General features: G+C 41.8%; 1 protein-coding gene across 1 annotated transcript in view; it reads left to right on the top strand.

Moving 5' to 3' along the window:
- The window catches only part of RALGPS1 (Ral GEF with PH domain and SH3 binding motif 1), a 1,949,641-nt gene that overhangs the window by 687,244 nt on the left and 1,248,476 nt on the right, over window positions 1-13,921 (top strand). The window contains exon 8 of the mRNA XM_086924714.1: window positions 4,020-4,112. Within this exon, the coding sequence (XP_086780840.1) occupies window positions 4,020-4,112 (93 nt within the window). The remainder of the gene's footprint in view (window positions 1-4,019; window positions 4,113-13,921) is intronic.

Here is a 13,921-nt window from a genome sequence, read left to right on the forward strand (position 1 = left end):
TATCTCCCAAAATTAAGGGGCTTATATATTGCAATACAGCAGAAAAATAATACATAAGAAAATAAGGAACATTCCATCCACCGCATTCATTACTCAGTATCATTTTCTTTGATGATTTCCTATGGCGTTTATACCCCCATAAGAACCGAAAGGTAGTTCTTTCTAAATTTTTAAAACAGAGCGGTTGGAATTCTAGTGGTATTGTACGATACAAATACAGCACTTTTGGTAGGACCATCATTTTTAAAATGTTAAGTCTGCCATAGAGTGATAAGTGTAAGTGGTCTAGACGCTGTAGTGAGGCATTAATTTGTGTTATTATGGGATTTATATTGCGTTCCGGTATCTTCTCTATGGGGAGGGAGATCTTAATTCCTAAGTATGTAACCTCTGGGGTAGTGGAGATATTTGATGGTGGTTTATCTCCTGAGCAAAGAATTTTAGTCTTCTCGAGGTTAAGCTTGTACCCTGAGAAAGATCCAAATTGCCTAGCAATATCATCAATCACCGGTAGGGCTGACTGGACATCGGTGGTGGTTATCACTATATCGTCAGCGTAAACTAACACTCGATAATTAACATTAGCTAATACAATGGGTTTAATTTTTTGCTCCAAAAGAAAACGATTAATTAGCGGATCAATGTAAAAAGCATAAAGTAAAGGGGAACAGGGACATCCTTGTCGGGTGCCTCTGGTAATCGAGAACGAAGGGGAAATCTTCCCATTAATTCGAATATGCGCTTTAGGAGCAGCATACAGCGTTTTTAAAGCTCCTATTATACCAGAGCCTAATCCCTTCCTAGATAAAACATCCCACAAATAGTCCCAAGCAACCCGGTCAAAAGCTTTTTCAGCATCTAAAAATACAAGTCCTAGATTAGACCGAGTTGCTTGAGACCAATCCAGAAATTAGATCACTCTCCGAATGTGATCTGCAGTTTCTCTAGTGGGGATGAAGCCATGTTGGTAGATAGAAACTAAGGGGGAAATAATATTGGACAATCGTATAGCTAATATTTTAGAAAAAAATTTACTGTCTGCATTTATAAGAGATATGGGACAAAAAGATGAGGGTAATAACGGAGGTTTGCCTTTTTTAAGGAACACAGTGATTGTAGAATCATTCCATGATTTAGGAGCATTTCCCTGTTGGGCTCTTAAACATAAATCCATTAGTTCTGTTTTTAGAGCAGGTCTAAACTGTTTAAAAAAACTCTAGGGGGATAGCATCAGGACCTGCTGCTTTGCCGGATGCTAAGGACATTAGAGAGAGTTCTATTTCTTCCCAGGTAAACGGTGAGTCTAATTTCTCCTTTTCCTCGTTAGATAGCTTGGAATCTAAAGCTGGATTAACAAACAGGGTGATCTGATCTGGGCAGACTGTCCTAACATCTTCTGTGTACAGTTTAGAATAAAAATCCTTGAATACTTCAAGAATGCCTTCTGTTTTATTCACTGTTATTCCTGTCAAATTATTTATTTTATCAATACTGGCAAACGTCGCTTTCTGTTTGGCCCTCTTAGCCAAATGTTTACCAGTATTTTCTCCCAGTTCATACACCTCTGTCCTGAAAGCAGAGATTTGCTGAGCAAATTTTGTAGCGAATCCCTGATGAATCTTAGCTTTGTGGATCGTTAGCTTCTTTATAATGATTTCAGTAGCTAATCCTTTATTATACGCCTGCATGAGTTGGATCTCTAACATTCTTAAGTTTTGCATTTCCGCTACTTCTCGCCTTTTAATCTCTTTTTGTTTTCTTATTGAATAACTCAATGTTTCTCCCCGAACCCCACATTTAAAAGCATCCCACACTATTTCTGCAGACGCAGTGCCTCTATTGTGTAAAAAAAATTCCGGGATCCAACTGTTCATATGCTCAATATAGGATATATCATATAGTAATTTGCGATCAAAAGACCATGATCGAGGGGTGGTAAGAGTAATTAATTCAAACTTAAAAATAATAGGGTTATGATCTGAAATGATTTTCGGTGACACCTCGTATTCCACTTGAGTAAGCTCATTGTATAAACATTTGGAAATAAAGAAATAATCTAATCTGAAAAATTTCTGATGGGGGGCAGAAAAAAAAGTATAGCCAGACTTCGCATCCCTTTTCTCATGCCCCATATCTAGCATTCTGAAATCCTGAATCATCCCTTTAAGTGCACCAAACACTTTCCTCTTCCTACCTTTATATGGAGTATTACCATTGATATCATAGGTTTCTTCTAGATGTAAATTAAAATCTCCACATAACACAATATTAGGTGGCCATTGAGCTAACTCCATACTCAGAAAATTAAAAATCGAGGGATCATCCAGTACCGATGCATAAATTGAACATATAGTAGTGATTGATCCTCCAATTTTAATTTCAGCAATAACCCAACGACCTGATACATCTTCTATAACTTTTTTAATTCCCCCCAATCCATATCGCTTTAATATTGCCACTCCTCTCATAGTAGAGCTTTGACGAGAACATCCTACAACTTCCAATCCAAGATCTCTTAACCACTTTTTATTAGACCAGGCAATATGAGTCTCCTGTATGCAAACTATATCCAACCGCATAGTTTTAAGTATCTGAGCCAATATACCCCTTTTTCTTTTGTCATTTAACCCACACACATTGATGGAACATATATTCAGTTTAACCATTGTTTGTTTTTAGTAATCTGGTAGTGTTAAACTCATAATGATGCTCAGGTTGTCAAAGACAAATATGTTCTTCAATTGGGCTACTCCTACCTTTGGAGTAGATGTGAAACTTTTTTAGGCTTCACAAGGAATTATGCAGGGATATCAGGAAATCCTCTAGGCTTGTCTAATTTACAGAGTGTACTCCTGGGGAATTTAGACCAAAGAGAATGGTGCATGAGTACATGGTGCAGAATTGTGCATTAGCACTTTGTACTTTTTTCCATCATAGTGAACATATTTTTCCCTGTGCAGAAACCCTTTTTCTTTCACAGTACATCCCTTTCTCACTGTGGAAGGGATTTTACTCTTGCCTTTGTTTACCTAATAGTTTACTTGCATTTCCAGTGATGGAAAATCCCTGCAAACTGTATGTGCATGTCCACATTGTGCAGGTCTGTGGGTGTTCAGCACAGTATGCTGACCCTCCCTGGACCCCTGGCCCTGATCCTTCGTTCACAGATGTGTAAAATCCACCTGATTGGTTGTCTTTCTTCATTTCCAGGTCTAAACCCCACCAATCATGATCCAGCGAATCTTGAGGTGGAATTTATTATCGATCATTTTGCATCTCTATGGGAATCAGACCCCGAGTGTTCAACACACTGAGCTATCTTGCACACTTGGTCCAACCTGAGTCAAGAGCACAGTAGGCAAGGAGATAAGATGGGCACAGGCTCCCCATGCACCTATTGCCACTCCTTTATTGTGGGCAAAAGCGTGGTATTGCATACCACCTATGTATGAGCTGCCTCTGTGACATACCAGTGATGATGACCCTTTGATGTAGTACTTGTCATGCTCAATTCCGGTGTGGCAAGTACCATGCTCAATATCATTGGGTTTACTTTTTTTTAATAAATCCTACTCAAATTTTTTTTATACTACCCCAATCAAAATCTTAAAACCAGCTTTGCTTTCAAAATCTGGAGTTTGGACTAGATTTGTGAAACTTCGAACCTCTTTGCTTATGCTTTGTAATGTTGCAATTCACAAACCTCTCATATAAACACTAGTTCAAGTTTTCTAAGTAGTTTGATGTAACTTTGGTATTCCATTTCCGTCATTGATGCTTAATTTTAAAATAAATAGAATCTGGGATGTTTATTTGTCTCCAAGCCCAGTCAATCAGCGATGTGGGCTTCTGTCTGCCTGATCTCAATAAACTGCAAATGTTGATTTAATGTTGCCTAAATATTAGGTCTTGATTTTTGCATTTTCTTTGCTCTTGACACCATTCTTGAAAAGTTTTACATTTATGTGCAGCACAGTATTTGCCTTTTCTTTTATAATTTCATCTTTTTTTTTATTTAGAAACTTCTAGAACTAAGCAACCTCCATTCCCTTATGTCCGTGGTGTCAGCACTGCAGAGCGCTCCAATTTTTCGACTGACAAAAACCTGGGCGGTGAGATAATTCTTATTTTTACATTGAATTATGTTTTTTGTTAAGAACTTCGAAATCATCCATACATGTTGTCTTGAAAGTGGTGATGTACGTGTGCAGGATTGTCTTAGCTTTGTACTGCACATGCCTCACGGTGATGGTCACTGCTCGAGTTGCCAGGGCAGATAATGTTATAATGCTTGAAAACTGTAGAAGAGGATTATTGCAAACAGATGTTATGCACAAGCTGTGCTGGCCTCTGAGTGTCAGTTGTGTGCCTGCTGGAATATTGCCAGGGTCACCTTAAAATGGGGGTGTGCGAAGCCGCAATCATTGTCCTGCAAGTTGTGTACAGATTACCCGGGTTCCTACATTTGCCTGCGGGAAACGTGAGTTGTACAAATATCACTTTTACAAGAGAATGTTATTGTAAAATCTTTGTGGTGGCAGAATTCTCTTGCTGCAAGTGTCTTTCACGCACGAGTCTACTTTTAGCAGAATTTTCTCCCACTATATGTTTTTTTAAAAAAAAAAATCTTTGTAAACTTATTGACGTTTACAGAAATGTTGACATTTTTAGAAAATCTACAAAGGGAAAACCTTGGCACCTTCATTGTTGAAATAATGTTCTTTTCAGCATGCTTTACAGCAATGAATTTTGGCGATTTCCATGGCTTCTTGACCAGGATTACCAGGGAGCTCCATGTCTCTGGAACTAGGGTTGTGTGAAGCTATGAAGTCATCTCACAACTTTGCAGAATTTTATTCAATTTTAAAATTTGTAATGTTTATAAAAGAGAAGGGAGAGGTTCAGAAAATCTCCTGTTTTTAAAAAGGTTGGCCTTGTACCACACAACAGCTGACCACCACGTCCAGGGTTTGCACCCTGTCCCAATTCTCCCGCAGTGCCATCCACAATCTTTCCATTCACAGATGCCCTATACTTCATGGTTCGAAACGTTGAGACCAGATTTAATCATATTTAATTTCTGGAATACATAAAAACTAGATAGTATTCAAAATGTCGAACATATTACCAAAGTGCTCACTGCAAAACATCCAATTAGGAACCTTGAAATCCAATTAGTTCAAAAGGTTGTGATCTCATATGTAGATTCCATCGTCGATACCCTTTACTATCAAAGTAATAACATGGAAGGACCCTTAATTAGTATTCCAGTCCATTAATATTAATGATATGATTAAATCTGGTCTCTGGCAACTTCCTCTCTGATCCCCAAAAGGTGCAATGTGGGGTTCCCCAGGGCTCTTCATTGAGCCCTTTACTGTTTAACATCTATGTTACCCCACTTGCACAGGTAGTAAGATCCTTTGGCCTGGACGTGCTGTCATATGCTGACGACACACAGATCTTGGTATCCATCACCCAGCCAGTTTGTGAGATCGCCTCCAAGTTTAGAGCTTGTATGGAGGCAGTCTCCAATTGGATGACATGTAACTTCCTAAAATTGAACGGTGAAAAAAACGAAGTTATGGTCTTCGGAGGGAGCCAAGATCTCTGGTCAAAGGACTGGTGGCCTCCATCCCTGGGCGATTGCCCGACTCCCACTCCTATTGCTAAGAACCTTGGAGTACAAATTGATCCCGCCCTTTCCTTCGACCCCCAGGTAAATAGGACAGTGTCTACTTGTTGTGGCACCATTAGAATCTTAAAGAAAATTTCCCCTTACCTGTCCTTGGCAGCCCGGAAACAAGCAATAACTGGCCTAGTACTATCGAGGCTAGATTATTGTAATGCCCTTTATGGTGGCATCAATAAAGGCTCTATCCATAGCCTCCAAATGGTGCAAAATGCTGCAGCCAGATTGGTTCTTAGCCTCCCTAGGAGGACGTCTGCAACAATGGCCAGAAGGGACCTTCATTGGCTTCCGATTCCATCTAGGATCTCTTTCAAAATTCTCTGTCTGGCCCATGGTGCTATCCATGGCTCAGGATCTGAAGGTATTAGATCTCTTCTGTGTGCCTACACCCCCACTAGAACGCTTCGTTCATCTTCAAAGAATAGGATGGTAGTCCCTAGGTTTGCTAAGGTTAGATGGGGAGGTAGAGCCTTTTCCACCTTGGCTCCCAGACTGTGGAACTCCCTTCCCCTTGAGCTTACCAGTCAATCCTCCTTGACAATCTTCAAAAAACTTCTCAAAATCTGGCTTTTTTCTCAAGCATATTAGATTCTTGCTCTCTCAATGGCGTCTGGTCTAGTTATCTGGAGTCTGGACTTTCCATGTCTGTTCGTATTGCGCCTTGATGCCCCTTGGGGCTACGTTTTGCGCGGTATAAAAATGCTATTCATTCATTCATTCTTTTGCGTAGGTTACACAAACTTTATTTAGTCCTGATGAAGACCCTACTCTGACAAACTGATCTTTTGCGTGACAATTGAGGGGTCGAAACGTCGACGTATAATACTAAAAGAAAACGTCCTAGTTTGTGTTGAATACGAATCACTGAAGTTCAATCTGTGTATTCAACAGAAAACTGTCCTATACAAATTGGACGTTAGAGGATTTGATTATTTTTATATGTGATTTATTTTGTTTCGTCAATTGTAATGTACTGTGATCTATATATGTAATCATTCTTTGCACTGTATTTATATTGTGTTTTTGTACAAATTGTGTAAATATACATGTGTTTATGTGTGTGTTTACACTATGCTTTCAAATACATTTGAATTTGCTTCTTTGATCATGGAAGTTTATTTAATGTAATAGGGAGTTATAAATGAGTTTGTTGTTCTTTCATTGAATGTGAATCCCCTGATTGGTGGGTTGACTGAATTATTTTTAGAATTTTTGGAAAAAGAAGGCAGCAGAACCACTGTGGATATACATCAAATCACAATCTGTGGACCACGCATGATGCTCCCGCGCGTCACACGAGAGCGAGCACTCAGATTGGCTGGCTGTTAGAGTTTTAGAAATAAAAGAGCCTTCATTGCTGTTTACTGTAAAAAATTGTAGGTGTTGTGGAAATGAAGTAAAAAAACTGTATAAGGGGGCAGCAGAAAGGCATCCTATCCCCCTAGGTTTGGAGAGGGGGTCTTTAAGCAATAACTGCTTTGATGAAAACAAAAGTATATTGTTTGAAAAACAAAATAGCATCTTGTAGAACACTCGCGGGATCGCAAATAGTAAAAAGGAGCAGGTGAGTTCTCAATACATTCTCCTGGTGGAAATGCATATTGAGGCCCTTGTTATTGAGAGGAAGTTTGTAAGACATAGGTAGTGTGATGAGTTGAAGGTTAATTCCTTTTCACATTATTTTACAATCTTGCGAGAGCCTCTATGGGGGGTCATAAAACATAGGTAGGAGTATGTCATCTTTGAATACATTCTGCCATACACAGATGTCACTGTATGAAGGATTCTTAGGGGAGATGGTGTGTATCAGAGTCTAATATTTATTGCCTTGAGCTTAAGAAGAATTGTGACTAGAGTTAAGGCTCTTTCCACACCCTACTATGCACACCCACCATCAAAGAGAGGGGTCTCAGTGGAGGGGCTAGTCCCTCCATATGCAACATTAATCACACCTGTCATTAGAGTGAGATGTGTTGGGGAAGAGGCCAGTCCCTCCACACACCCTATCATGCACACCGGTCATCCAAATGGGAGGTCTCAGTGTAGGGGCTACTACCTCCCTACACACTACTATGCACACTCATCATCTGAGAGAGAGGTCTGAAAAAAGAGTCTAATTCCTCCCCAAACCCCACACCCTACTACGTACACCTGCCGTCTGAAAGAGGGTGTGAAAGGAGAAGCCAGTCCATGCATACACCCTACTACGCACACCCGTTATCTGAAAGAGAGATCTCAAAAGAGAGGCCACCCAATCCACACACCTCTCATCTGAGAGAGAGAGAGGCCTCAAAGCAGAGGTCAGTTCCTCTCCGAAAAACTACTACGCACACCTGTCATCTGAGAGAGAGGCCTCAAAGGAGAGGCCACTCCATCCACGCATCCTACCTCAATCACCTGTCATCTGAGAGAGAGGTCTGAAAGGAGAGATCAGTCCCTCCCGCTCCCTACTACGCATGCCAGTCATCTGAGAGAGAGGTCTGAAAGGAGAGACCACTCCTTTCCCACACCATATTACGCAGACAATCCATCTGAGGGAGAGGTCTCAAAGCAGAGGCCCTTCTCTCCCCATGCACTACTATGCACGCCCATCATTTGAGAGAGAAGTCTCAAAGGAGAGGCCAGTTGCTCCCCATACACAGCATTATGCATTAATATATATATATATATATATATATATATATATATATATATATATATATATATATATATATATAATATCTTAAAGGAGCGGCCAGTCCATGCAAAAACCCTATCGCACACACAGACACAACTCCTAGGTGTAGAGCGCATGCATTATGTGCAACATTGACCCTATACCATACCCTTTACAGCTGGCATAGTTCACATTAACAATCAACCACAGATGCATAGGAAATCCTCATTGAGTAGATTGTTCAATCTGTATACAACTGTTCAGGGAAAGCCAAGTTCCTAAATATAGGGAATGGAGACGTTTATACCACACTGTTGGCAAACAGTGAAAAATTAATAGGAAACATACCACAGAGTATTAAAAAGTATCTACTAAGTACAATGTACACTCTACGCAGCAGTTGTCACAAAATACATTATTTGCTCAAAATAAGCAAGATCTGACAGTGATAAACATACTACTACCTGCACGCTTATACTGTCATGAAAACATTACAGAGGCCCAGCTTCTCAAGCAAAACAAGCAAATGTGCATAGTTTAGTACCTGGTGCACACAGTCTTGTAAGTTGTGTAGAATTTGTCATGCTGACACAATTCTGTCTAACAACTCAAGGCTGCTTGCAATAGTTAGTATCTACTACCTAAAATCTTACTCCTGTCGAAAACTTTTTCTGCAGTACCAAAAAACGTGTGTGGAACATAATGAACACGAGTTATCAACTGCCACCTGCACACAGAGTTACTCTTCAATACAAAGATTTATAACGTCTTCAATACATCTAGTCTAAACACTTATGATGCATTAGCAGCGCATGAGATTTGTAAACGGTTACATTCATTAGCTGGACACATGCTGTACAAAATTAGGTAGAAAAGTAATGTGGTACTTACCCGCCACTTTGTAAACTATAAAACAAACTAGCACACTCATTGGTTGATGTCATCGGTGATGTCATTTGAGATGTTGTTAGTGGTGTCATAAATGATGTCATAGAACATGTCATAAGTGAGGTCATAAGCAGTGTATGACATGGGTACAAGCTATGGGTTGCCCTGTCTTTTTATGCTTTATAGAATTGTAGTAAGGGGAAAAAAATTATAAAAACCATTCAATTCCGCATACAGTCTAACTTTATAGGCTCAAGCTGTCCGCTTTGGTCGAGAGCTCTAGTTGGTTAAAATGATAAGTCTCCCTTGATTATTTGCTGTGGTGCTCACTATTTTTGCATTAAATGCATGTTAGATGTTTGCTTTCCTCATGTGCTGTTTTATTTTAATATTAGTGAATATAAATGTGACCCAGTAAGACATATTTACTTTGAACAACTGCACTAATAAATCAACATCCACAGGCTTATTTCTACAGTGCAAAGGTCAAACCTGTACCAAAGTACAGGTACATGAAAATAATCCTGTTTACTGTCTCACATATTTGCATGTTACAACAACTGTAAAAGGGAAACATCTGTCCTAATGGTAACCAGGCTTCTTCAGCGTGTTTTAAAAAAAAAAAATGTTATGCATAAAACTCATCTATTCTACCACACTTAAGTTTTTTCTAAGGGCTGTTAAGGACCAATGTTATTATTGCCGAGTTGAATAGTACTGAATTTACCGACATCAGAAGGATGATAAGATGAGTCGCTCTTGCCAAGACTCTGATTTGAATTTGCAGAGCGCCACATGTTTTAGTGGCACGCATTGAAATCACGTGTCTGTAAACACATCTTTGACCTGGCATTGCACACACATTTGCTGGTTGATATGAACTGTTTCAGCAAAGGGCGCCGGTAGTCAAGACGGATATTACGCGTCATACGTCCCAGTGCTGCCCACACCAGCCGTGTTTTAATAGGGATGTTTCCTGCGGTTAAACGTGACTTGTTTGCAATAAATCACAGCACGCATTTCTGTTGAATGTCTCTCTTCCTTCAGAAGGTCACTTTTAATGTGTTGCTTCCTTGTTATTGCAGGTGCCCTGAGAGGGAGCACAAACACAGTAGGTGAATGTTCTACCCTATAAAGTTAATCCTTTACAGTTCTAGGAGGCATTCTTTTACGAGCGCCCGTTGCAAACTGAGAGATGTTTAGTGGCTCACGCTTGGAATGTCTGTCAGTCCAGTGCAACGTGCTGCGTTTAAGGACTTGGGCCAGATTTACAAACCAGTGGGAAACCCCCTGAGTTTATGGGAACAGCTGCTGCTGACACCCTGTGTCTCACGGTTTTATGGACATTTCAGTGTGTGATTGCCGTTTCACTCTGTGATTGCCGTTTCACTGTGTGATTGTCACAACTGACATCTGTGGTTGAAATCTGCATCGCTCAACACCAGCACGAGCGAGGTGAGGGTAAATGTAGAATTTTAGTCGTACTTTCATTTTCCTCTTTTTCATCAAACTGGAAATGAAACACAACTTAAACCTCAGTGTCTGTGTGTTGTGTTGCGCTAGGCTGAGTGACGCCAACACTAAGGTGACTATTGCAGGGGCCTAAGGGGGCACGTTAAATGACACAGGGGGCAGGGTGGGGGTTGTTACAGGGACTCGCCTCCGTCGCCTGAGAGGCGTACGTTTGCGCGTACCTTACCTTTATTCAATCTAGGTCACATGAGCTTAACGTTACGTACGTGCCTGTTACGTCACAGGCACGATACAACAGTGTCCCAGGCGTAAAGTTAGAAATGTATGTAGGAGTTGGATGGCCAGGGCAAACGCTGCACTCTCATGAAAAACTCACTTTCCCTCTGCTCGTTGTTACATCTACTGAACGCCCCCATCCCACTGTAGAACACCTGTGATCATAACTACATCTCCACGTTTAAAGATCTGCACACCACTACTTTATGGAGAATGCGTAGGATTTCGGCTTGGATAATTTACTCTCTGACTGACACTTGGGAAAAGTATTTTGAGTTGAATTGTCTTGGCCTGGCTCACAACTGAAATTGCTCACCTAAATTCAACAAAGGTGCACACTATTTTTTCTTTAAGTGTGCAAATTCTTAAACCTGCTTGAACAACAAAATACTCCATTACTCGGCAGCATGAACCTCCTCACTGTAGTAGCTTGATCAGGGTTGGATGACAGTGTACAGTGTCTTTAACACAACACCTTAGTATAGCAAGAGGGAAGGGACACACTGACTGGCATACAAGCACAATATTTGTCTTAATGCATTGTGGTAAATGCAGTGCATGATAACACTCACTTCAGTCGAAAGTCTTTAGTTTTCACCATTGCTGGTGCAGCCGGTGCTGTGTATCTCTAGACTTGTGGTTCAGGGTGGTTCTCCTTTCTCAGCATAGATTTACACTTTATATCTGCCGGTGCAGTCAATCCTACTCTTTGGGACGCACTCGCTCGCCAGCGACCCATACTTAAGGAGTTACTCTCTACTGAAGAAGGACGGGTATCCTAAAACACGTGTCTAGAGATTGGCAGACCCAAAATTAGTGCATGCTCAAGGCTTTTCACTAAAGTGAGTGTGACTAGACACTGCGTTTACCACAATGCATTTTGATAAATTGTGTCCTGGCGTGCCAGGCAGTGAGACCCCCTCCTTGCTTTGAGTGACTTCCTGCTGAGATATTAGTCTGACCAGGTCAATGGTATGCACCTCCGCTCTGGAAGTGGTAGGGTAACCTGAAAACACTGTGAAGATCATTGCTAGCAACCCCACATTTTTAGGTCGCGCATTCGAGACCTATTGTATATACTTTAGTATATACTTATTATATACTTATATGTGTATGAACTATGTGGGCTCTGGAGATCAGCCCTAGGACTTGTCTGCTTCTGCTTAGGGACTTTTTTTCCTCTTCAACTGCCTCTATTTAACTGTCTTGATAGAAAACGACCAGCAGAGGTCAGTAAAATACCAGAATTGCTTTCTGCTTAGAGACTTTCCTTTTTTCTTTTTCTGGCAACTGCCTCTATTTAACTTTCTTGATAGAAAACGACCAGCAGAGGTCAGTAAAATAACAGAATCAATTTAGAATTATCTAGATTCCAGTCCATAGAAATTGTCTTCCACATTGAAACACTCCTAAGGGGCCTGAGTTCTACCTTCTTCACTCTTCCACTTATGAATCCGTCCCCTATCTGTGCTTGACCACTTATACTCAGCGCGTCCTTTACCAGCGTGTGGCGCTATTTGTAGAACTGTGTGTGGAGTGGTAGCTCGCTCGTTTTTAAGCTCCCGTTTTGTATTTCTTTTGCATTGTATTTAGGACATTTATCCCTCGTTTTTAAAATTTGCCTGGCCCACTTACCCCCACCTCTGCCATCCTAGCTTGCACCCTAATTGGTCAACTCACCGCTCTTTGCGGGTCCTTCGCCCTGTCTCGAGGCGGCCATCTTTGTTGAGGGGAAGCAGCGCGCAGTAAGTCCTTTCTCTACCTTGCTGGTTGAGTATATAGGTGGGCAACTCTGCTCAGCGCGTCCTTTACCAGCGTGTGGCGCTATTTGTAGAACTGTGTGTGGAGTGGTAGCTCGCTCGTTTTTAAGCTCCCGTTTTGTATTTCTTTTGCATTGTATTTAGGACATTTATCCCTCGTTTTTAAAATTTGCCTGGCCCACTTACCCCCACCTCTGCCATCCTAGCTTGCACACTAATTGGTCAACTCACCGCTCTTTGCGGGTCCTTCGCCCTGTCTCGAGGCGGCCATCTTTGTTGAGGGGAAGCAGCGCGCAGTCAGTCCTTTCTCTACCTTGCTGGTTGAGTATATAGGTAGGCAACTCTGCTCAGCGCGTCCTTTACCAGCGTGTGGCGCTATTTGTAGAACTGTGTGTGGAGTGGTAGCTCGCTCGTTTTTAAGCTCCCGTTTTGTATTTCTTTTGCATTGTATTTAGGACATTTATCCCTCGTTTTAAAATTTGCCTGGCCCACTTACCCCCACCTCTGCCATCCTAGCTTGCACCCTAATTGGTCAACTCACCGCTCTTTGCGGGTCCTTCGCCCTGTCTCGAGGCGGCCATCTTTGTTGAGGGGAAGCAGCGCGCAGTCAGTCCTTTCTCTACCTTGCTGGTTGAGTATATAGGTAGGCAACTCTGCTCAGCGCGTCCTTTACCAGCGTGTGGCGCTATTTGTAGAACTGTGTGTGGAATGGTAGCTCGCTCGTTTTTAAGCTCCCGTTTTGTATTTCTTTTGCATTGTATTTAGGACATTTATCCCTCGTTTTTAAAATTTGCCTGGCCCACTTACCCCCACCTCTGCCATCCTAGCTTGCACCCTAATTGGTCAACTCACCGCTCTTTGCGGGTCCTTCGCCCTGTCTCGAGGCGGCCATCTTTGTTGAGGGGAAGCAGCGCGCAGTCAGTCCTTTCTCTACCTTGCTGGTTCAGTATATAGGTAGCCATGCCAACGCGCAGCGGTCACGCGCAGCGGGGACGCCGAACTGACGCCGGAGTTACGCCAGAGTTCAGCCCGTCTGTGCCCGTCCGGGCCCAGACGGGCCCAGGGCCTGCCACCATGCCCTACTCTTTGGCGCCTTCTACTACCAGGTTCCGATACGGGAGGGACGCCCTTATCGCCTTACCGCCCCACCCTACTAGTTGTAGCTTTGCACAGATG

This window comes from Lissotriton vulgaris, chromosome 5, assembly GCF_964263255.1.
Source record: "Lissotriton vulgaris chromosome 5, aLisVul1.2, whole genome shotgun sequence".
In the NCBI taxonomy this organism is placed as follows: domain Eukaryota; kingdom Metazoa; phylum Chordata; class Amphibia; order Caudata; family Salamandridae; genus Lissotriton; species Lissotriton vulgaris.